This window comes from Rattus norvegicus, chromosome 10 (genome assembly GCF_036323735.1).
Source record: "Rattus norvegicus strain BN/NHsdMcwi chromosome 10, GRCr8, whole genome shotgun sequence".
Classification (NCBI taxonomy): Eukaryota; Metazoa; Chordata; class Mammalia; order Rodentia; family Muridae; genus Rattus; species Rattus norvegicus.
Window position 1 is genome coordinate 53,397,024 of NC_086028.1, and position 23,276 is coordinate 53,420,299.

A 23,276-nucleotide genomic window follows, 5' to 3' on the forward strand; every position below is an offset into this window, starting at 1 on the left:
ATCCTCTCACCTCTTAAAATATAAGACCAAACTAGCCATCCTCTTACTGTACCATAGGATTCCCAAGCTCCCTCCCAACTGTATGCCAACTAAAGGCCCCGATCTCCTCCCAGAATGCTTTGCTGTCCCACCATGCCTCCAGGTTGATAAGAGCAATGAGTTAATCTGTTCAGTATTTCTCACTGGCTGCTATTCTACTCCAGCTTTTCTTGGAGAAGTTACTATATGTCTATATTTAGTCTGAGACCACAGGGTGTGTCTATTCTGGGTGGGCATCCCCATTCAAGGCACTGTTCCTGAGAAATGCAGAGATGGAATGAGGGTGCCTCTTCAGTGCATGAACCCTCCCAGGTAGGCCTCTGGTCTTTGCACTGAACCAGTCCCCGGGTCCTGATAAGGTCTATTCGGCTTCCTTGGGGCTTCCTCCCATCTTCTTCCAGCTTTCCCCTCCACATTGGGCCAGTGCTTAGCAGAGGCCCTGCTTGTAATATTTTCTTAGCACTGGACAGATGTCAGTGCCTTGTCTTCCCAGCCAGGTGAAAGGCCCTAAGAGGCAAGTGTGCTGTTCAGTCCATGTTCATGCCTCCGATCAACCGTGTGTTTCCTGCCAGCACAGAGCCCGGCTGGGAGGGGGTCAGACACAGACAGCTTTGTGGAGAGGGAAAAAAAAAAAGCTGTATCATGGAAAGTCCTTGAGAACTGAACTCTTACCTTAAAATGACCAAAGATGAACGTCAAACTGCCAAACAGTCACAGAACTCAGCCCCAGCTGGCCCCTGGAGCCTGATACCACAGACAAGGCCTTGCTCTTTCCTTAGTCTGCATAGCCAACCAGGAACTGCTTTCTGTCCTCAACTACCCACCACCAGGCATTGGTGTTCAGCAAGCACCCATTTCTGAAATTGTTTGGGGGACAAGAGTCCAAGTGTGTTCCTGCCTGACCTGGCTGGGAACCCTGCTCCTCAGAGCTGGTTCAGTGGAGGTTGACCCAACAGTGTCATACTCCCAACTACCTATCCGCTCTGCAGCAGGGGGAGACTTCCATGCCTTGAAAGTCAGGGCACTCCAAAGCCCACATTGCTGAGGGGCTGGAGCAGGCCAGCAGGTGAGTCTTGTCTTCAAAACCACTGGGTACAGGAAAGCGTCTGGTCCACAGGCCCTGGCAGCACATCCTCCCAGGGGGCTGGCTTTTTGTTCAGTCAAGAAATCACAACCATTTGGAAGTTTAAACATAGCCTCTCCAAAACTACTGAGCTCAGCTCCTGGTGGCTGCATGGTGCTGGCACAGGCCCAGGCCCTGCTCAGCGCTAAGCCTCAGTGGGCTGGGGGCTGGGCAGTGGCGGGGATTTTTTTGCACAATCTCTTGAGTTTTATCAACCTCTGTCATCTATACTTCATCTTGAATAGAGGAAAGAGGAGACAGTTAGAGAAGTCGAAAGGGGCTTGCAGGCTCTGAACCTAGAGGTGAGGGTAGGGCAAGGTGGGAGGAACCTCCTTTCTCTTATACCCTTGCCTGGGAACTCCAGGGAATGGGAGGGATCTGCCCCAGTGGTGACTTTGGAATCGCACTGTGGACTGCCCCATCTGAGAGCCTGTTAGAGCAGCCGTCAGAGCCAGCAAGCCCTAGGACCTCCCAAACAAGGCTACACTTTTCCTGCCTTTTTTGGGTAGTTAGGGCTCTTTGTTTAAAACACACAAGATTCTGTCTTGCTGGGGTGTCCTAGGGCAAGACGCCATATTCCTTAAGTCACTGTTAGCCTCCGCCCTTCTACCTCCCCACATGCCACACCACCAAGGCTCTGGCCACCAAGAAAGGCTGGGACACAGAACAGTATACAAGAGTTTATTTAATGATATGAATTTAGCTCCATCACGTAGGGCCACGTTACAAGTTCCGTCTGGGCCCATTACAACTCTAACAACAAAAAAACCTTAAAAAAAAAAGAAAATCCACAACTTTCTCCATGTCATTAAATATATTCATATATAATAACCATAATATATTAGTACGCATTGGAAAGGGACACTGGCCCAAACAGTATGTCATGGTCACAACTAAACATTTACAATTCTGTGTGAGCAGAATCGGCGACACAGGAGGGAGGCCGGGGGTGTACCCAGGTCAGGGAAAGGGGAAAGATGTCCACTGACACAAGAGGTGAGGCTGGCTTAGTTTTTGGCTGGGGCAGGGCCCCACAAAGAGAATTTTGATACCCCTGGGGTATGGCATGGCTCTGGTCCACAGGAATGTCTGTCTGTGAACCACAGCCCATTCGTGAGCCTAACTTGCCCACTCTCTAGGTTTCCTGGATAGAGCCCTTCAGTGTTGAGACCCTAAAGGAACCATCTCCCAGGTCAGTCCCAAAGGGTCTCCATTTCAGTCCTGTTCCAGCTCAGGGGCAATTCTAAGAGAGCCTGAATGTAACCACTGAGGCAAAGTTCTAGAAAGTCCCCAAGGCCCTCGGAGAGGCCACTCAGCCTCCCTGGGCTTTGCCCTAGGCTTCTGACCCTCCCTCCCATCTGAAGGAGCCTGATGGTCCTGCCTCCTGCCCTGCTTTCCAGGCCAGAAGCCCTGGCCACAGAGGCCAGAGAGGCTCACAGGTGTTCCCGGGAGCACCCCATCTCCATACCCTACGCCTTTGTGCCACTGTGTGTCAGCAAAGGAGGCCTTCTGGTGGCAGGGGATCAGACTACTCAAACGGTAAGCAGAGGGACAGCTGGGGAGGGTTGACTGGTAAGTGACTAGTGTGGTATGGTTTTCTTCAAAGACCTACATATCACAACTCTGTTAATACACTTGCAAACTCAAACACCTACCTCCATCTTGCACGCCTTCCTAACTGTACAAATAGGATGTCTCCTCTCCTTCCCCATCTCCTCCCTAGGGTGGGGCCCAGGGTGGGCAGGAGACAGCTGCCTTCCTAAGGCTGGCTCTCAGGCAGAGGAGAGGTGGGCTGGATTTAAGCCCAGAACAGAGGTGGCAGCTGTGACAAACTCTGCTTTCTCAGCAATGACCTTATCCATAACTTGGCCAATCTTGGCTATTTAATAGCCACAGTGGGCAGGGCAAGAGGCCTTGGTGGATTTCTAACAAGATGTCTCATTGCTTCGCAGGGGGCTGGCTGGGGGAGGGCTTCACTGGACACCGGGTGAGACTGGAAGCCAAGGTCCATGGGTGGAAGCTGGCCAGGGCAGACGCCATGCTGGTACAGAAGTAAGAGCTGCCAGGCAGTTGGGATGTTATTTACTGCAGATGGCACCCAACAAACCACAGTGGCTGTCCTGGATAATGGCCCTTGCCCTCAGTCTCAGGCTTGGACCAGGGAAGCCACAAGACCCTTGCCAGGGTAGGTCTATGTGCTAGCCTCTCTCTGAAACCCTATAGTCTTCCTCCTGCTTGTGATGCAGCCAAGCCGTCTTTCTAGGCTCTCTCTATGACCACACCTGAGGCTTTCCTCTAGGGAGTCCATTCCTCGTGCCCTATCACTCTCCATGTCACTTCTGGAGGTGTTACTGTATCTGTCCCAGACCATACTCCAGGCTTATAGCCTCAAGGTTCTCAAGAGACAAGCTGCCTGGGTCTCAGTGATAACCACTACCCCACCCCACTCTCTCCGGCTGCTGCGGGAGTGTCAAGTGGGCTAATAGCTGATGTGCAACTGTGGTAAGGTCAGAGTGCTGGCGTGACCTTGGGCATGTGGACACATCTTTTTACTGGCAGACATGAGGACAAGAATGAATCCCTGTCTCGTGGGTTTGTAATGAAAACAGGCCAGGAGCTAATGGGTAAAGTGCCTGGCACCAAGAGGGTGCTCAGTAAGTGGCAGTGGTGATGTGGGCAGAAGTGAGAGAAGCAGAGGGAGCCGTGTCACTAAGGGGCTGAGCTTCAGCCCTCATATGGCCCTCCAGGGCAGCCAAATGGACAGGGGAAATGAAACAAATTTCCTGACTGAGAGGCCCAGGCCTCTCATCCAGTGTGCGGGGCGTGAGGCTAGAGGCCCAAGTGCAGGGATGCAGAGAAAGGCTAAAGGGGCCTGGGAAGCAACCAGAAGGGAAGCTTGGAGCTGCCTGCATGAGGACATTAAATCTCTAAGAGAAAAGAGGGCTAGGCATACAGGAAGGCCTGGGGACCTCCACAAAGAAGGCAGCCAGAAAGGAATGGACCAGACTGCCCAGGCTAGACCAAGACAGCTAGCGGCTAGAATGGGTTTCTTAACCTAGGAGCCTGTCCCTTTCCTTGGGAGCCAGCAGTGAGGGTAGCAACAGGAAGTAGTCACAGCATCCTTGGGCCCCAGGAACCTGACCACTCCTGGCCTTGCCTACCTACAGCTTGGACACCAGGCACCTCGCTGAACAGCAACCCTGTCCTGACGCAGGCAAGCCCCTTCCCTCAAGCCCGGTTCAAACTGCCTGTACAGCCGCTGGCATTCCAGGCCTGACCAGACCCTTTCCAGCTGTTGACATTGCTGTGAGGCCTTGTGGGAGCTGATGTCATTACACAAATAGTGTCATTGCCCTAAACCCCGCCAGTACCCCTCCCCCTCCCCTGGAAAATGTCATAAAAAGGGCTGTTTCCAAGTTTCCAGCAAGGAAACTCTCTGGGAGGTTTTGGTTTGCAATGCCTCCTTCCACAGGCAGCTCCAGCAGAGGCAGTGACCACCCGGCTTGACTTCAGGGTCCTTAGGCCCTAGGCCCTCTGATGGGCCAGAAGCCTGGGCCAGCCTCACTGGGGAAGGGCGGACCCCAGGAGGAGCCTCTCCTCCCTACAGATGGTGAACTCCGCCCAGGAGACCAGCCCAGCAGGTGGCAGTGGAGACCCGAAGCTGGCTGATCCCAGTGTCATCTGGCCCTTTGACATAGGGACCTGTTGTCAGAGTCTGGAGTCCTGTGGGAATTCCTAGACAGCAGGTGATGGAGAAAGGAGGGGGGCATGACTAGTGTCTGGTGGTGGATTGGTTGCCCCTACCCAGGCTGCAGGCCCGAAAATTCACAGTTCTCACATCCCCTTCAATAACCATCAAATACAGTGGCTGTGGTCCACTGCGCCATTCTGTTCCCGCCTCTCGGGACCCCCAACCCCTCCACGGCGACCCCCACCTAGCCCTAGGGAAGCGCATCTCTATTCTGGAAGGAGCGCCGTGAGGTAGCTATGTCTTGTCCTCATTTCTCCAGGGCCTGGCCTGTCAATACAGGGTACTTTTGAACAGCCAGGGGTGTGAGGGTGGGGCTGGGGCGGAGCCACTGAGGGCCCCGCCCCACTTTGACTTCGCCCCGCCCCCACCCTCCCGGAAAAACCCTGGCGGGCCAAGTCCAAGGCTGCCAGCCCCTGCCAGCGCCCTGCCCGCCCTCCTGGAGCCTGCGCCACCTCCACGCTAGGCCTTCTTGCACTTGCCCTTCTTCTCCCGCTGCTGGAACTTGCGCAGCCGTCGTGCCCATGTGTCCCGCCACTGGATCACCAGGCTGCTCTTGTCTGCCACGATGCCACTCTGGTCAGGCGAGTCCTCAGCATTGCCCAGCAGCAGGTACTTCTTGAGGGGCTTGATTTTGGGACACTTGCAAGCGATGTCTCGCGAACGGATCCACAAACTCTGGTCACCACGGCGTATACGACTTGTGCCCTGCTTGTACACGGAGATGATGTTCACTGTGAACTTCCACCAGTCCCCTGCTTTGTCCGCCTTCAGAATGTGGATCTGGACAGCTGCAGGGAAGCAAATGGGTGTTGTGGGCCACAGTTGGCAAGTGCAGCCAGGTGCCCAGGTCCTGTGATGGGATGGGCCCTACTTGCACCGTGTCTTACAAGAACCTGGAATGGGATCTGGAAAGGCTTCCCATGGGCAATAGGTGAGCTGTAGTAAATCTGATCCCAGAATCTGAGCTAATACCTGGGCCAAGACCCCTATTCCAAGAAATGTTGCTCCTGCCTTTGTTGAAGGTGCCCCCTAACACTGCCTCTTGGAAGAGATTTGAGATCTCTTATAGAGACTCCAGGCAAGTATGTTAGACAGATTAAGCGTGCCCTTAGCTCTCTGGGTAAAGTCTACCTTTAGACTTTAGTGGCCTTGATGACAGCAGTGCTGACCACTCTGGAAACAAGGAGCACCTCATATGTCTATACTTCCAAAGGCTCCAGTCACTTCACACAAAGCCTTAGGATGTACCCCCACTGCCCCCCAAATCATCCTGACTTCAACCAAACTGAAACAGCCCATCAGGGAATCTCAGTACAGCAGTATCAAAAGAGCCTGCCAGTTGGCCAGTCCTTTTCCAGGGTGGGCCAGGGTCCTCAAACACTCCCCACCAGGCTGCTACCTCCCTTGGAGCCTCTCGGGTTCAGCCCTATCTCTCCCTCCATCCCTCCATCTCCTGCCCCTAGTCTTCTGCTATAGGGGTTCTCAAACCAGACTGTGCCAGACACCCCTGGAGAGCTTCTGCAATTATTGCTGACTCCACCCTTGAGCTTCTGACTCAACAGAACCAGGTGAAGCCCAGAGTCCCCACTGCACATGCTCCCCCAGGAGTGCCGATGCTGCTGGTCTGAGAGACACTGAGGATAAACAGCAGATATGTGAGAAGACGCTCCCATGGAAGGCACTTTAAAGTAGAAGGGCATGTTCATGAGGGAGAGGCTGGGTCAGCAAAGTATTTGCCAGGCAAACACTGGGGACATGAGTTCAGAACTCACGGACAAAGCAGCACGTATAACTACAGCATTGGGGATGACAGGCAGATCCTTGGGGACTGGCATGTTCCAGATTCAATGAGAGACTATCCCCAAACAAGGTAGAGAACAACAGGAACATACCCAAACTCAACTTCTGACCTACACACATGCACATACAAACACCCCACTTGTGTACACATAAACAACAAAAAAAGATGGAGGAACTTTGTTCAAATAAGTGTATGGAGCACCAGGTTCCCGTCAAGAATTTCCTTGGTGCGGGGCTTTTGAGAGGCTGTAAGTGGTAAGTAGTGTGTATGCATTGGCTTCCTGAACATTAGTGGCTGTAGGAGCCTCTTGGAGCTTACTTAGGAATTGCCGGGGAGAAAGGAACACACACCCTCTAAAGTCCAGAAGGTTCCTAGGGAAGCCCTCAGCTACGCTCAGCCCCATTTGAGGGAAGCAGACATCGTTTCCATCCCCGCAGCCAGGGCTGATTTCCTGTGCTGACCCAGTATGTCATATGTCACAGAGTGTACACTTCATCCCCACAGGGCAGAGAAGCACTACCCCTGGACTATGCTGAGCACCCCCTGACAAAGAGCAGCAGTGACTTGGAGACCCCAGGGGAAGCCCAGCTTATAATTTCCCTGGTTCTTCCACAATCAGAAAGCTGGCCTGGGTCTCTGGAGGGGGCCTCCCTGCTCCCTTCCTGTGCCCACATTGGCTGGCCAAGATTGGAGAGTGGACAGCTGGGGGCAGAGCAGCACTGGATGCTCCAACCTGCCCTCCTGGGTGAGAGAAGTGGTGGATTTTCCCATATTTTCATTTCAGCTGTTCCTGGGTATCCTGAACTTTGCACTTCAGTCTGAGGGCTCCAAAGAATGGTTGCCATGGCAACCGTTTCCATGTTTTTGTCACCAAGGGATTCAACACTCAGTGTGAACTCTGAGGATGGGGGGTGGGGAAACCCTCCAGCCTAGAGAAGTGACTCTGCAGACAGAGGTCACCGTGGCAACTGAGTGCCCCCTCAGCTAAGTGATCAGGAGAGCTGTGGTTTCCTTTCCCGGGGACTGAGCTGAATACAGAATGAACCTCTCAGGACACAGCAGTTTCCCTGTGTGGCAATCCTTGGCCAGTCAGTGTTGCCTGACGAGGAATGGGCTGGCTGCGTGGAGGCCCCTCTGGCTGGGCCCTTGATGATGTAGTCTAATCCCGACTCGGAGCATTGATGCCCCAAGCTCCCTTGTTGGAGCCCTAACATCCCTGTACTCAGAGAATAACAATCTGGAGACAGGGCCTTTCCAGAGGCAATTATGGTGAGGTCATGAGTGTGGGCCCCATTCCAGTATAACTAGAGAGGTCTTGGCCCTCAGCCTGATGGACAGGCTTGAGAGGGTCTCAGCTTTACAGAAAAGAACTCAGGAGAAGAGCTGGCTGGACATGGTCTAGCCTTGGGCTGTGCCCCAAGATTCCCCTGGAGACTTTCCCTCTCATGGTCCTGCAACTGTGGCTCTGAAGATAAGCATCACTGGCTTACCTCAGACCTCTCAGTGAGTTATTCTGTGGAGGCAGGCTCTACTCCCTAGAAACTACCACAGGCCTCAAGAGGCCTGCTTCACCTGAGCCCTGAAGGTCCCCACAGGACGCTGCTATGTTCAAGAATTAAGAAGTTAAAGAAAGCATTTGTGTTCCTTCTGTCCCCAAAAGATCTAACTAATTCTGTGGTAGGGACCTTCCTAACTACAGGCTGAGACAGCAGGCCCAGAAGCAGGGAGGGTGACATCGGGATTCATATGATTATGCTGGGAAAAAAAAAATCCACATTTCCGCTGCCCTTGGCAACGTCTCCGCACATTACAAAGCCCACCACGTATGAGCTGCACACACAGTGCATGGGCCAAGTCCCCGCAGTGCACACACCACTAAAAAGATTCAAAATACACATCGAAGACGTGACCTCAAACAGACCTGCTCTGTGCACTTAGGGAGAGCACACTTTGGCAGCCTCGTGGCACACACCAGGGCTGCTGTCACCTCTAACTGGCTGCTGCTTCTGATGAGGAAGGACCAAGGTCTCCAGACTACACCTAGATAGCACTTGGTGATACATGACATCACTTGGCCAGGCGACTGAGGGAAGTGGAGCAACAGCTCTGCCAGTCTTAGGGCCACACAGAACTCTTACACCCTGCTTCGTGTGGGTGTCCCGCCCGAATGGCAGTATTTAGGAGTTGGGAGCCCTTAAAAAGTGAACTCAGCAGTATGTGGGCTACACACACACACACACACACACACACACACACACACACACACACACACACACAGAGCAGTGGTCCTCTAAGAGGCTTCAGTGAGCCCCTGCCGCCCCCATCATGTGGTGTCACAGCAACAAGGTGGCATTTTAGAAGGAGAGAAGGGGTGGTACCTTGATCTTAGACTTCTTCGCCACCTAGACTGCAATCCGAAGACTTCTCTACAGTCAACTGCACTTTGCTAGAGCAGGACAAATAGCTTTGCAGCGAAACCCGCCCACCTACCCGCCTGAGTGCTAACCCCCCATCTTTAGGCTTATGTCTTGATGTTATCCTCTGTTGGGGTTCAGGTGAGGTTTCTCCCATTCAGAAAGGAGGGTGATGAGATGGTTCCCAGCAAGGTGGTCATGGGCACAGGGAGCATGCTGGGAGGCCTGAAATTACAGGTTGCTGGTGGAATGGAAGTCCTCAGTTCTGAGAGTGGGCCAGTGCTGGGGGCAAAGACAAGAGCCCATGAGCGAGACAGACACTGGCTCCACACCACATACCTATCCTCCCTCCCTCCTTCCCTCCCTTGTCTCCTGCTCAATGGTAACAGGTGAGGTGAGCCAGCATCTTTGTTCCTACCTTCTGTGCCTTCAAAACGCTTGGTGGCAGACAAAATCAGGGCTGGGAAGAGCTCTTCCAGGCTGTCTGCAACCCCAGCTGAGCTCTTTGGGGAGGAACCAGCTATGGGATGGAACAGATCCTTAGGGAAAAATCTAATGGGGGTGGGGGGAGAGCTTGAAACTTGGGCAGGAAACTTGGGCTTCTAAGAGCAGCCCAGAACTCAGCACCTTGTAACTGCACGGGGCGTGGTCAGCTCCCTTCAGCAATTTTCCAGTTCACAATGCTAAGGACGTTTCTCAGCTACCAGAGCAGGGTAAACCACAAAGCCTATCATCCCTACCTGAATTCTCTAGCATCTCCAGCGAGCTTGTGTGCCCTGCCCACTGAGACCAGTGGCAGAGCCCAGCTGTGTCTCTAGGGGGAAGAGGGAGGTGAGGACTCTGAGGGCCAACCCCACAAGACTCAGATTTAACAAGGGCCACCTATGCTGCTCCTGGTGTAGGGGCGAAGTGGAAGGCCAAGTGTGGAGGAGTGTCTTGAGGCAGCACAAGGGCAGCCAGTCTCTCTCAGTCGCAGAGTGCAGAATTCAATCTGCTGCCTACACATATCCCTAGCTGCAGCTCCAGGTTCGCCTTACCAAGGAAGTAAGGGAGTGGCCACCCTTCCCAGTGGTCTCAACCTCTCCCTTAAGTCCAGTGCCAGGGGAATTCTTAGGCCATTAAAGGCAACCTGCAGCAAGGGGAGCCCCTGGCCATTATCCTGTGCTTAATGCCTCCACAGGGGAAATTGCTGTTTCTGCCCAGAGCCAGTTCCCTCAAAACCCACCTCCCTTACAGCCCTACTCCAGCTCTGGACCAGGGGCCATCAAGGGCTACAGGGAGCTCTATGCCTTCTAAGAACCTGGCATCAGCAGGTAGGAACAGGAGTAGATAGCCCTGCACGAAGGTTTAAAGGGCCTGCCCCTGAGATCTAAGTGAGGCTGGGTTCTGGGGAAGCTGCCTGACCTATGAAAGCAAGGCAGATGCCCTGCCGGCTAACTCATGGCTTGCTGAGAGCCCACAGCCATAGAGGAAGGTGCAGTAGGGCAGAAGCCACCTGCTGGGCTAGCCATGAGAGAGCAGAGACTGGGTGGGCAACAGCTTTTCCCCATGGCCACTCCCCTCTCTCTAGCGCTTCTGTGGGGGAAGCTTCTTGCCCTTCTAGAGCCTTCCAGGATTTATAGGTTGCTCAAAGTGGGCCCTGGGGGCCACCCACAGCTGCCCCTCCTAAGGGCCGCTGCCCCTCTCTTCCCCCTCCCCTCCCTACCCATCTATACTTTCCTGTTGGGCCAGACCAGCAAAGGAAGGTTTGTCACCCATTTGCCTTAGAGACAGCAGCCAGGAAAGATGGGGGAGGACACGAATCCCACAGAAACCATTAAACTCAAAAGCCCTGTAAATCTCCAGGTGGAAAGAGTGTGTCATGATCCTCAGCTGCTTTCATGAAATGTAGCCTTGACTGTGCACTTCCAGGCCAGCCCAGGTCAGGCCCTGCTCCCAGGGCTTCTATATGGAAAGTGTGGCACCCGTCAGAGTACAGACCTGGGGTGGGCACACATGGTAAGACCTATATGTATATCAGTCCTGTCTACCATGACAGACCTAGCAGCCAGCAGCACAACCTTGAAATCCTGGCTGCTGCCTCCAGCTACTCTAATCTTGAGAGAGGAGAAACCATCTCCTGGAGTTAAGGGACATCAGAGAACCATCTTGGAAGAAGGTATTAGTCCTGGCCCTGAGCAATAGGCAGCCACACTGGTTCAACCCAGTGTGTCAACAACCTTTGCTTCACTGTGACAAAATGAGCAGTCAACATAAAAGAGACACTCTATCTGGGCCACAGATTCAGAGGTGGTATGATATGTTCCCAGTGAGCTCAACTGCTTAAGTCCCGATGGTAAAGCCAAGCATGGTGGCGAGAATATGCTGAACAGGATTGCTTAGTTCCTGACAGCCAGGAAGCAGAAAGCAAGCAAGGGACTGGGGACAAGGTGAAGTTTGCATGGACACAGTCCCAAGACCCACTCTCTTCAACCAGGTCTCTCACCTGCCAAGTTCCCAACCTTTGGGAGGCATTTCCTATGCAAACCATAACACCCACGTCACTCAGATCCACAAGTGTTAGGCTGTGGTGGCCTAATCTGGAGGACTGGCCTCTGTTGTGCAGTGCCCCTGCCAGGCCTTGCTCCTCTGCTTACCTCTCGAGATAAACTGAGCTGCTAAAAGGACACCCTACCTCCGAACACCTTGCACGATCTCATGAGCTGCTCCAGCCATCCATACCTGCTTCCCATACTGGCTAGACCCCCAACCTATACAACTATATCCAAATTAGACACTGGGAAGAGCAAAGCCTTCTGGGTATTGATTCAGAACCTGCCCATAGGGAAGTAGATGATGAGTGAGCCCCAGGCCAGGGTCTTGGCAGAGACGGAGTTCTGGCCTCTGAAGAAGAGGAGGTAACAAACAACCTCCTCTGTGTGACTTAGGCCCAAGTCCCAGCACCCCTACCCCCCTCCAGGATTCAAAGAAAGTCTAGTGTTGCTAACCTCCATTTCCCCCATGAGGCTCCAACTCCAGGAAACTGGAGCAAAGAACAGCTCCTTCCTCCCAGATGCCTTGGCTGGAATGGCACTACCAAGCTTCCCCAAGATACCTACATCTGGAGTTCTGTCCCATGCTGGAGCAGAACCAATGTGCCCTATCCATAACAGGCCTGGCTCTGAAATCCCACAAGTTCCTTGAAGTCCAACCCCCTCCAAACTTGCTTCTCCCAGGAGACACAAATCATCTGAACTCTACTTCAGGAACCACATAGGTGCTATATACTGACCCCTGTGGAGGGCTGGGCGCTGCCATGCCTGGCAGCTGGTCTCCCTGGATTAAGCAGTTCAAGTGTGATAGCTTGGGACATACGGTTACCTCAGGCCATGTCTCTGGAGGGAGGAACTGGTGTGTCTACAGAGACTGCTGGATAGGAAGCCCAGGATCAAAGCCTGGCATGCTGGGGTCCTCTGCAACAGAGACTACAGTCCCTGGGGATGTGTACCCCAACTCTGCCCTGCATCACTAGACACTGGCTAGACCATCTTCCCTGAGCTTCTGTAAAATGGAGAAAGACATCCTTTACTGGATAATCTCTGTGGTTTCTCTGAGCCACTGAGCCACCACTGCTTCCTAAAAAACACAGGAAACTATGGGGAGCAAAAAGGAACATGGCAGACCAGAACACAGGCAGATGAGAGCCTGGCGCTGCCCAGACTGAGGACAGCCATCTCTCCTTCCTGGGCTGGCTGGAGCAATAGTGGCAGGAGGCCAGGCTCAAGGCTGGGGAGGGCTGCTCCTACCAGCCCCCCACCTGGCTCCCCAGGGGAGCCACTTTCTTGTGGGCACAGAATCTTTGCTGTCCAGCTGTCACTGGGGCTGCCTGGCCTTTCCTGCCCAACCTGGTGGTCACCCGCATTCCACGACCTCAGACTGACTCATGTAGATCCAGTTCCACATCTGGCATCCATATGTAGTTGGCACTCTTCAGTAAGGGGGGGGGGTCACATCTGGCTGGAGAAACGGGTGGATCCTCAGGGGGCCAGTGACCCTAGGGAGGATCAGCAAGCCTCTGAAGCACCGTGCTGCACGCTGCTGCCTTGTCTGTGCCCCATCCTCTCAACCAGAGGATGTCCGGGTGACATGGCTCTTCCCAGAAATTACTACCGGCAGCCTGCGGCTCACATCAGAACCTTGCCTTGAAAAGGCAGCAGCCTGACATCAGTCTAATACCAGCGTCCATACCCAGGGTCACTGGAGTAGATATGGTAAGTTCACTTCTATGACTTGGCTGCTAAGATACCTGGCTCTCTGAAGAGAGTGAGGTTGCTGACAGTCACCATCGATCCCAGGGCCACTGAGGAGGAGGAGGAGAGAGAATGCTCACAAGGTGGCAAAGCTCCAGGCCCACAGCTATGAGACTCCTTTCTTCCCAGTCTGAGACAAGGGCTAGGCTGGGCTCTGTCTGCCGCTCGAAGCAGAACTTCCACCGTGACAGTAGTGCTACCATGGCCAACTATCCGCTCGGTTCCATCACCCTGTAATCCACCCCCTTCCACATCTGCCTCTCTCCCTGCTCACCACCACAAGTCCACCTCCTCACAGCCCTCCTCCATCTCTACCACCACCACGGCCATCACTCACTATGCCATCCCCTCTGCCTGCCAGCTCAGGGGCTCCCCCCTGGGGGAACCATGCCTCCTTCCTTACCCATCAGCATGTTTGTGTGGCTTTTCTTCCAAGTCTGATCTGAAGCCCAGAGCCAGTGTTCCCCTACAGTATGGATTTGTGAGCCATCTGAGGGCTGCTATGTCTACTCCAGGCTGTCAAATGCTAAATCAGTGACATGGGGAAGGAGGAAGCTCAGGCCTGGGATCCCACAGCATTGATACCCAGCTTGTTGTTTTACCTTGTCGGGTCTCGGTGAGCCACAGGAATAAGAAAGAACGCCACCTCCCTCCCTCCCACACAGCTGAGGATAAAGCAGGGCCACTAGATATTCACAAGGGCCACCGAGAAGCCCAGTCCTGGCTCAGCTATGGTCACCCAGCATTGCCACTGACTCTGGAGGTTCCTAGGCACAAAGGCATGCCGAGATCTATCAGAGCCCTTCACTGCTCAGCCGCCTGGGCCACAGCACACTGGCATGGACACCACACAGGGCCAGGATGTCTACAGCACTTCCCCTCAAGCCGAGTCCTTGGAAATCACTGGCAGGGCTGTCAGGTAGAACACTTGAGGCTCATGTGAAAGCATCTTCAGTTTTCCATCCAGTAGTGCCAAGATGTCTTTCTACAGGGGGTGGACTAATAAACATTTCTGGGAATGAAGCATTTTTCCAAGAATTAGTGAGAGATGATCTCACCTTTCACAACAAGGGCTCATGCGCATCCTAGGGAGAAGGAAGAGGACACTTAAGGCTCTCTGGGCAGCTGCTAGGGGCACAGGCACCACGCTCAATAGTAGGGTCATGATATTTCCTGCATGTAAATGTAAGCAGCCCAGGAGGCTGTGTCCAACCCTACCCACCCCCCACCCCCCACCCCCCACCCCCGGCATCCAGCGCCTTTGCCCTCCTTGTTCTCAGGCCCTACCAGTCAGTTTCCAGCTTCTGGGCATGGAGACTTTTCCCATTACTAGAGAACCCTGCTTTGTGGGTACAGGCTACCGGGCCCCGGGCAACCCCACTCAGGCGTCTTCTGCGGCTCTCATTGTGTCTCTTCCAAATGTGTACCCCCTGAGGGCCAACCTCCGGTGTCATGCAGATCTGTGAGTGCAGCACCCAGGACAGGGCCTAGGGCTTTTAGTGAATGCATGTAGAGGGAAAATCTCAAGGGTGAGAATGGGATAAAGTACCAGGACTCCCCAGGTTCCTATGGCAGAACTACCACATGCATGTGCACCTGTACATGTGTGTGCACGCACATGTGTGTTGTACATGGGTGGGATCTATGAACCACAGCTCAATGCAATCGTGTGTGTGTGTGTGGCACTGTACAATACAAAGTTAAAGATATGAGATGAGACAGAGGAAACTTTTCCCCAAAAAGCAGAGAAACAAGGGAAAGGAGACACCCAGGAAATAGATGGCCACAGCCAACGACACCCCCGTTACTGTGCCAGGCCAGAGCACTTGACCTCAGGAGCAGAAGTCTTTGGAGCTATGGGACACCAAGTGAAGGAAGCTCAGGGCAGGCGGTAGCCTCAGACTTAGCCACCTATGTCTGGGCTGACAGGGGTGCAATCATGTTGTGAGGGGGAGCATGTGTACATATCCCCCATCTTGTCCCCCAAAAGAAGGGTTTCTTCAGAGTGAGGTGTTCTGAGAACTCTTGCAAAGAATAAAGCAGGGGTTCCACACTGGGCTGGGCTTTGACATTTTGGAACATTTGTGAGGTAAGCTGGATTCCCCTAGAGGGCAACAGAGAACAGAGGTGGCTCAGCAGAGGGGTGGTTAGGTGATGGATGACCTGACCTCCATGGGGTACTTATAGCCTCTTTAGACATGGTGCCTAGCACTTGGATATTATATCTCCTTGATCTGAAACGTGAAGAAATGGAAGCCCAGACTGGTGAAGCTTACACATGGGAAAGGATTGCACTTCTTCCCCACTGGATGGGTAGGGTCCTCTCTATATGGGGGCCAGCAGCCCAGCAAGGTCCTGGCATAAGGCTCTCCCTGATCTCTATTCTTCCTTGCCTTACCTAAAATCCACCCACCACCCAAGCTTGGTCTGGGTTCAGGGCTGACACACATTGGGCTGGCCAGCCAGTCTCTTCCCATAGGCCTCTTGGTTTCTGCCTACTGGCTACCACTCAGGGTCAGTGGAGCCTGAAAGAGAGTTCACTAGCTGCTCCAGGTCAGGCCTATCTCTGTGCTAGAAGAGGAAGGGGCTCCTCTCTCAGCAGGGGTGGCAAAACCTAGGTTCTAATTAGCAACTTCTGGAACATCCAAGTGCCTGGGATGTGAAGGAAATGTGTTTCCTAATTGGCCCCCTGCCGGAGTGTCAGTCAGCAAACAAGCAGGGATTAGACCATCTCTGAGCCAGCTCCCTTCCTCCGCTTGGCCTAGCCTCACCTCCTCTGTATCTAGGCAGGTTCTCTCCTGTCATCCTTCAGCCCATCTTCCTCTGGGCTGGCCGGGTCTTCTGAGCATGGGAGAGCCACCTAGCCACACTTCACCTAGGCTGTGTCTGTCCAACCAAGGATACATCAAAGAGTTCCACAGCCCAGCCAAGCCCAAGGAGAAGCCTCAGGCTCAGAGCAAGGCTAATACTGTAACCCTCTGCAGCACTCACGAACCTGTAGGTGCCACCACCCTGCCTAGGCCACTTTCCACCTTCCCAAACCAGGCTCCAAGGCTCAACACATCCCATGGTACCTAGCTCCTCTGAGCCCTCTGTGGAACTCATGTGACCCCGCCTTGCAGCACGGTAGACTGAACTACGTGAGCTTCAATATGACCTTACTGAACCGGGGAAGCCCTGAAACCAGAAAGCCCTGCAGTGCTTAGAACATGGTATGTCTCTACCAGAACCTGTGTGAAGGTCCCCAGCAGAGCAGGGCTAAGAAGGGGTAGGGCCCTCTAGGGGTGTGCTGGGTCAGGAGGAGCAACCCCATGAAAGGTAGTTAGGAGCTTACGAGCATGCACCTGGCTCCCCGTGTCTCCTCTTCTACGTCACACGGTACCATGGGTTGGCACAGCACAAGGCCCTCACTAGAAGCTGAGTGGGCCTAAACACTCTTGGACTTCAGAAACCATGAGCCAACATGAGCTCAGATATTTTGTTAGAGAAACAGAAAATGGACTAATTTGGGGAAACTTCCAGGGCTGCTGCAGAAGGAGGAAAACAAAACAAAACAAAACAACAACAACAACAAAAAACAGAGCCAGGTAGTGACAGCTGGGGATGGGGGACACTGTAGACCCAGGCCTTGTCAGACCTGAGAAGATAGATGTACCAGAAAAGAGAAGCCAGCATGGGGGCTGGGGATTTAGCTCAGTGGTAGAGCACTTGCCTAGGAAGCGCAAGGCCCTGGGTTCGGTCCCCAGCTCCGAAAAAAAGAACCAAAAAAAAAAAAAAAAGAGAGAAGCCAGCATGGACCCCAGAGACCATACCCAACCCTTCCCCATCCAAGAAAGATGCCCGACCTCTCCTGCTGAGTATAGGAACACCCAGGATTCAGGGTCAGAGAACCCAAGTCTTGAGTCCATAAAGGAAAGGGCAGGGTAGCTCTGGAATAATAGATGGGAGAGAACAAAACCAGGCTAAGTCAGGTGGCAGGACCATGGGATCCATTTGAGTAATGTTACGATTTCTCCCCTTGAATCCAAGGAACAGATTGACACCGTGGACCAGCACTTTTCAGAGATAACTCAATCCCAGCCCACCCCAACCTACTCTTCTTCAAGCAGGCTACCCACCCCAACCCACTCTTCCTCAGGCAGGCCTGTCCACTCCCATTCCTGCCGGTGCTAAGGATGGGATGGGAGGGGTGGTAGCGGTCACATTCACTGCACTGTGCCTTTTGCTTTAACAAGAGCATTCATTAGGTTTCAAGGCCAATGCTGGGAAAGTACAGGAGCCCCAAGTTCTCAATCAATAGAGGTTTGGAGAGGCCATTTTTTGGGCCTGCCTTCATTAGTCTCTGGCAGAGGTGGGGGCGAGACCTGAGAGGTCTCCCTTGTACCCACTATCCCAGCTTGAAAGAGGCAAGTCTTTCCTTTATTTCTCAAGGACAACAAGCTTGTTGTGGAAACCCAGGTTTGTTCCTCAGTGGGAGCTGCAAGCTTCTGCATTGCTCTGGGGTATCATTCCTTAAGGGGCCCTTTCTTTGGGAAGTTGACCATGGACCCCTAGTAGAAGGTGGGGCCTGAACCTGGATGCCCATAGCCTGGCAACTTGTGAATTGCTATCTAACACCTGCCTGTTGCTGTCTTTGGTTCTGAGGAAGCCACGTGGCCTGTGACAAGTGGGGCTGTCTGGATGCTGAGAGTCTTCTCTGGCTTCAGTGTAAGGGGTACGCGTGCATGTGTGCGTGCATGCGTGTGTGTGTGTGTGTGTGTGTGTGTGTGTGTGTGTGTGTGTGTGTGTGCCCATGCTCACAGTAAAATGATGTTTCAGAGGTTCTCAAAATCTCTTTGAGCCTAATGATTCATTTTTATATGCGGAGAAGCCCTGGCTATGAACCTAAGGGGAGAACTTCAAGTCTGGCTCAAGCAGCTTGCCTAGTGTGGCCTCCCATGTATGTGTTCCCCTTGAAAGTCCCCAGGAACCGCTCAGGGTCCTCAAGGTCAGAATAGGATGGACAGTCTTACGGTGCAGACTCCTCATCTCCCCTTGGCCCATGGGCATCTCTAAGCACCCTACAGCTCCCACCCACTGCAATGCTGAAGAACCTCACTGAGTGAGAGACAAGGGCACAGAAGACCAGAGGGCAAACAAGTGCTGTGCAGCCACATAGCCCTTTGGGCAGAGCTAACAGAGTCCAGGATAGAAATCCCAGCCTCGATGGCCCCCACTGATCCAGATGCCCTTTGCAGGGCAGTTGGGAGAATCCAGGCTCCTGTGGCTTCTCTGACACAGAGGGACTGGTATTCTCTCAGAAAAGAGATTTCATGGATCCCAGGAACTCGGTGACACGAGTCACTTGCAAGTCACCCCTGAGGAGTCTCCCCCGCTTACCATAGTCCTTCCTGCAGTATTTCTTCATGTTCATCTTCAGTTTTCCTTTGGAAGCCTTGCAGTAGGAGTCACAGTCTGCAGGGGAGAACACAGATAGAAACTCATTAGGCCACTAAAGAACAGGCTGGTAGCCGAGTGGGCCACCTCCCTAGATACCCAGTGGTATCCATGGGCCAGGCCAAGTGGGTGGCCATTCAGGGCAGGCTGGCTTTCTAAAGAGGCCAGTGGGACAAAGGCCACCCCTCTTCCCTCAGCCCGGTGGAATATTTCAGCCTCCACGAGAGCCTCTGGGACCACTGTATCACGCCACCCAGGGTTTCTGAGTACCACACCGATTCCTTCGGCCTTAAGATTCAACAGGAGCCTGATTAAAGCCGATAGAGGCCTCATTGTCACCCTGCCGTCGGAGTCCGTGTCAGGCGCTGGCTTTCATGGCATGAAGCCTCTGGCTGAGGTTAGGCCCCAACAAAAGAGGTCACAGGGGAAATTAGCAGCCCATGAAACATTTGAAAACCTCTTTGGTGTCCACTCCAGTGAAGTGTGCAAATAAAATGCCCACGAAAGGAGGTTAGCCCTAATGGGCCCCACTGCTGAGAGGAAGTACTGCTGGCCACTGGCTGCCGGCCATACCTGCTGGCCACAGCTTTGGGGGTTCCAGGCTCTGAGAGAGCCAGGCATTCCGTAGATGCAAAGTTCACATCTCCTGAAAGTGGCCTGGTCGACTCCCCGCGAATGCAGCCCCCCACAGTTAAGGCTCCAGCCTAACCTTGCCCTTTCCTGCCAGCGGTTTCTGCCTACTGGACACAGGATGATGGCATCTCTTCCTGAGGTCTGTAAGCTCGCCTGAAGGGAAACTGCCAGCCACCCACCCCGCCTGCATCGCTGTTCATGCTGGATCTCCAGCAAGTCTTAGTCTTTGGGGTAAACAGTGTTATTCCCATTGGGCAGGTAAGAAAACTGAGGCACTGAGGTGCAAAGTTAGGTAAGCTATCTATCTACATGGTCAACATTGGAGAAAGGAAGGATGTCTGTGAATACAAGCAGGAAGGGCAGTATTTCAGTACTGTGTGACTGTCACCGGCCTGTGGCTAAGATCGGCAGGAGATATTCAGTGGCCATCTCTCCAGAACTTGCCTCTAGCCCTGAGCACGCAGCTCTCCTCTCAAGGCACCAGATGCTTTGATGGATGCCTCCCTTAGCCAAGCACAGCTCATTCTACCATCAGGAGTCAAACTCCATGATTTGGGGCCAGCCTCTTGGGGCCCAATTTCAGGAACCAGTTTCAAGAAATGAAAAAAAAAATCATTGCCCTGTGGTCTGTCCTTTAGGATCCACTTTGGGATAGCCCTGCCTACCAGGGACAGTAGAGGCTGCAGCATCAGACTGTTCTCCCAGCTGGGCCGGCGGTTAGTTTTAGGAGTACGGAGCTTTTGGAAGAGCAAAGGTCAGGCTATCCAGAGTGTAGGCTTTACTGTGTGTGGCGAAGCCCAAAGTGAAGCTGGAAAGAGTGCATCCCTTAGATAGATGTCCGCTACACATCACCCATCATAGCTGCTCTTCTATGTGGTAGGAGCTGTGCCAGGGAACATCTGTGCCAAGTGGCTATGCCATCTCACTGGCAGCAGCCGCTCCGAGGCTGAACCCACCAGGTTGTGCATATGTTCTGGTGTTTGTGAGCTGGCTGGTGGGTCTCCTGAATGGCACTCTCCACTTGAGGTAACTAGAAAGCAAGCGGAGCCAAATGACGTCACTGTGGGCTCCACTTGGAGTCGCTTGGAGTTTACTTGGAAGTTTTGTGTAGTGTGTGAGTATGTGAAGTTATTAGTCCAAGTGAGTGCTTTCATGTCCAATCAGGAAGAAACCATGGTGCCCCGAGTCCTCCACACAGGCTCAGTATGTCATACGCAGTCGGTGACCCAGGTGAAGACACTCTGGCCATGTCAGCTTTGTAGGAGAGAGATATGGTGCCCTACTTATAATACTGGAAAAGCGGAGTTTGGAGCTGCCCAAGGGAGCCCTATCCTTTAGGGTTAGAAGGAAGACATTCAAATCCAAGGAACAAACCACCCCCTTAACTGCCCACACCCTTGGAATAGCCAAAGTTCTAGAGCCAAACCCTGGACAGACATTATCCAAGAGTGGGCAGTGGCTACCATGGCCTGACATCATGGTGCTCTCAGAACCTGGTTTCCAGGGCTCAGCCGTCTCTGTATATCTCACCATGGTATCACGACCAGCTCGCAGGAGGCCTTGGCAATGTTCTGCGGCTTAGTGAACTTCCTTTCCACCTGTACCCGGTATATTGTAGGAAAAAGAATCTATGGTTCAGAAAAATCTCACCGAGGCAGCCTGTGAGCCTAACCTCTGGCCTCCAGCCAGCCCTGTAGTAAAATTCCCTTGAGTTTCAAATACCACTAAGGTCTGAGATCTGATCTGCCCATGACATGTTCTAATTTCCTTCACTGGGTGTCTGGATTCGGAATGCTCTGGTGGTTCCAGAATGTAAGAGCTGACGGTTTCTGCACCCAGCACCTGGCTCAGCAGAGGGAAATCCAGACAAGGGCTTAAGTCAAACTCAGAAGAAAAAAAGCCAGTCTCCTCTGCAGAATATCCTTTACTCCTTCAGGTCCCAGTTCAATACTGAGCTAGGGAAACACACCAAGCCTGTTAGAGCTGTGTATAGAATACAGGTAAACAAGGCTGGGAGGGACAGGGCGAAACAGCTTTCTCTGGAGAAAGTGAGTAACCTTTAGCACAGAGATGCAGCAAGAGCTCTTTGGCTGCCTGTGGCTTCTGTGTTAGGTCCAGATCACTGAGGTCACTGGACAAGTGGTCCCTGGGTAAGGAAATTGCTGCTGTACCTGCTTCCTTCTCTACCACCACACAGCTCCAGACACTGCATACACATGGGCAAATCCGAGCTCAAAGCCCAGCTCTGACTCCTACAACATGGTATCTACTTGGCAGCTACTCACAGGGCCTCTCCTTGTTTTGTTCCAAAACAGCTATAAAGAGAGTGAAAAAATGAAAATTCACACGGACGCCAAGAATGAAGCTGATAGATGACCCAATGCCGGAATCTGGGAGCAATCTCAATTAATTAAAGGCAGATGGTGGTGGTGGATGAATCAAGGCCTATCCGGCTTTTACCTCCAGAAACAGTTCTTTGTCTGACAAACAGAAAGATCACACAAAAAAAAAGGAGGAGGAGGGGGAGGAAGAAGAGAAGGAGGAAGGGGGAAGGAGATGACAGGAAGACAATGAGCAGAAAACAGACAGACAGAAAGCATGGGCAGGGAGGGAAAGTTTAGGGAAGGCTGTAAGCCATTTGTAGGGACTCTCTGAACTTGTTATCTATATCACCGGTGCAGAGAATCAGAAAGTCAGGCAGTCAGGCAGTGGTAACGGAGAAGGCACCAACTCCACAGAACAGAAGTCCAAGGAAAGGCTAGGTGGTGAGGGAGTAGAGCTTTACCTGCCTGACATGGGGATCCAGTCATCAGGGCCATGCAGGCAGGGATCTGCAAAGGGCCAAGCCATAAACACATGGGGACCATAAACCCTCACGTATACTTAACTCTCCCATGGCAGCTCAGAAGCAACCACTTGCTCAAGTATTTCTAAACGAACATGGCTTCCACGAAACTGGGGAAGTGACAAGGCTGAACTCAAAGGCCATGGGATGCATAAGAGTTGGGAAAGTAAAAACTAAAGCCACAGTAGCACAGTTAAAAGTCATTTCTGAAGCATCAGGGGAGATGATACAGTAGAAAGTGATTCGGCATGGAGAATATGCTGCAGAAACTCTCAATATGCCGAGGGAAAGGATACGGGTGGGAAAACCAGAGGGAATATGGGTATATAAGAGACTGGAGAGCTGACACATGATTGTGCTTCAGCAGTGGCCAAACAGAAATGGAATCAAGGGTAGGTAGGACCCCTAAGCCCAAGACAAAAACCACGTGTGCAGAAGGAAAGGTTTTGGTACACTTTTTTTCAAAAGCTGGGAAAATAACTCAATGCCTAGATATGCCTGTAATACACAGGAAATGACTATATATTTCATATAAAATATACTACAGATTGAAAAAATAACAATAAAAATGGGCAGATGTTCACTGAGTGATGTCTATAGTGTCTTTAGGGAGAAAATTTCCAACACAATAATTTTATACCTAGCTAGACAGTCTTCTCATACACACTGGCCAAATTCATACATACATACATACACACATACATACATACATACATACAAGAAGAGCACTCTCAAATGCATAGGTAGAGCTCAGAAAATAATTCAATATTTGTTTTCCAGCCATAAAATGAACTTTTAAAAAGGGCTTTGAAAGAGGAAAGTTATGCTATAACACAGTGTAGCCTGATACCATTAAACATAAAAGTTTGAAATTTGGTTCTAAAACTTAAGGCAACATCAAAACAGCGTTAAAATGCTTACAGAGGAGCATTAGAAATATCTGAT

The 23,276-nt window shown here is 52.4% G+C and overlaps 1 protein-coding gene across 2 annotated transcripts in view; it reads right to left on the reverse strand.

The window, feature by feature from the left end:
* Positions 1-1,828: 1,828 nt before the first annotated feature.
* The window catches only part of Ntn1 (netrin 1), a 198,744-nt gene continuing 177,296 nt past the window's right edge, over positions 1,829-23,276 (reverse strand). Inside the window, exons 6-7 of one of the 2 annotated variants that reach the window (NM_053731.3) lie at positions 18,797-18,871; positions 1,829-5,701 (exon numbers count right to left, since the gene is read on the reverse strand). In NM_053731.3, the coding sequence (NP_446183.2) occupies positions 5,373-5,701; positions 18,797-18,871 (404 nt within the window). In that variant the 3' untranslated portion in view covers positions 1,829-5,372. The remainder of the gene's footprint in view (positions 5,702-18,796; positions 18,872-23,276) is intronic. The other variant, XM_006246568.5, reaches the window with a different exon arrangement.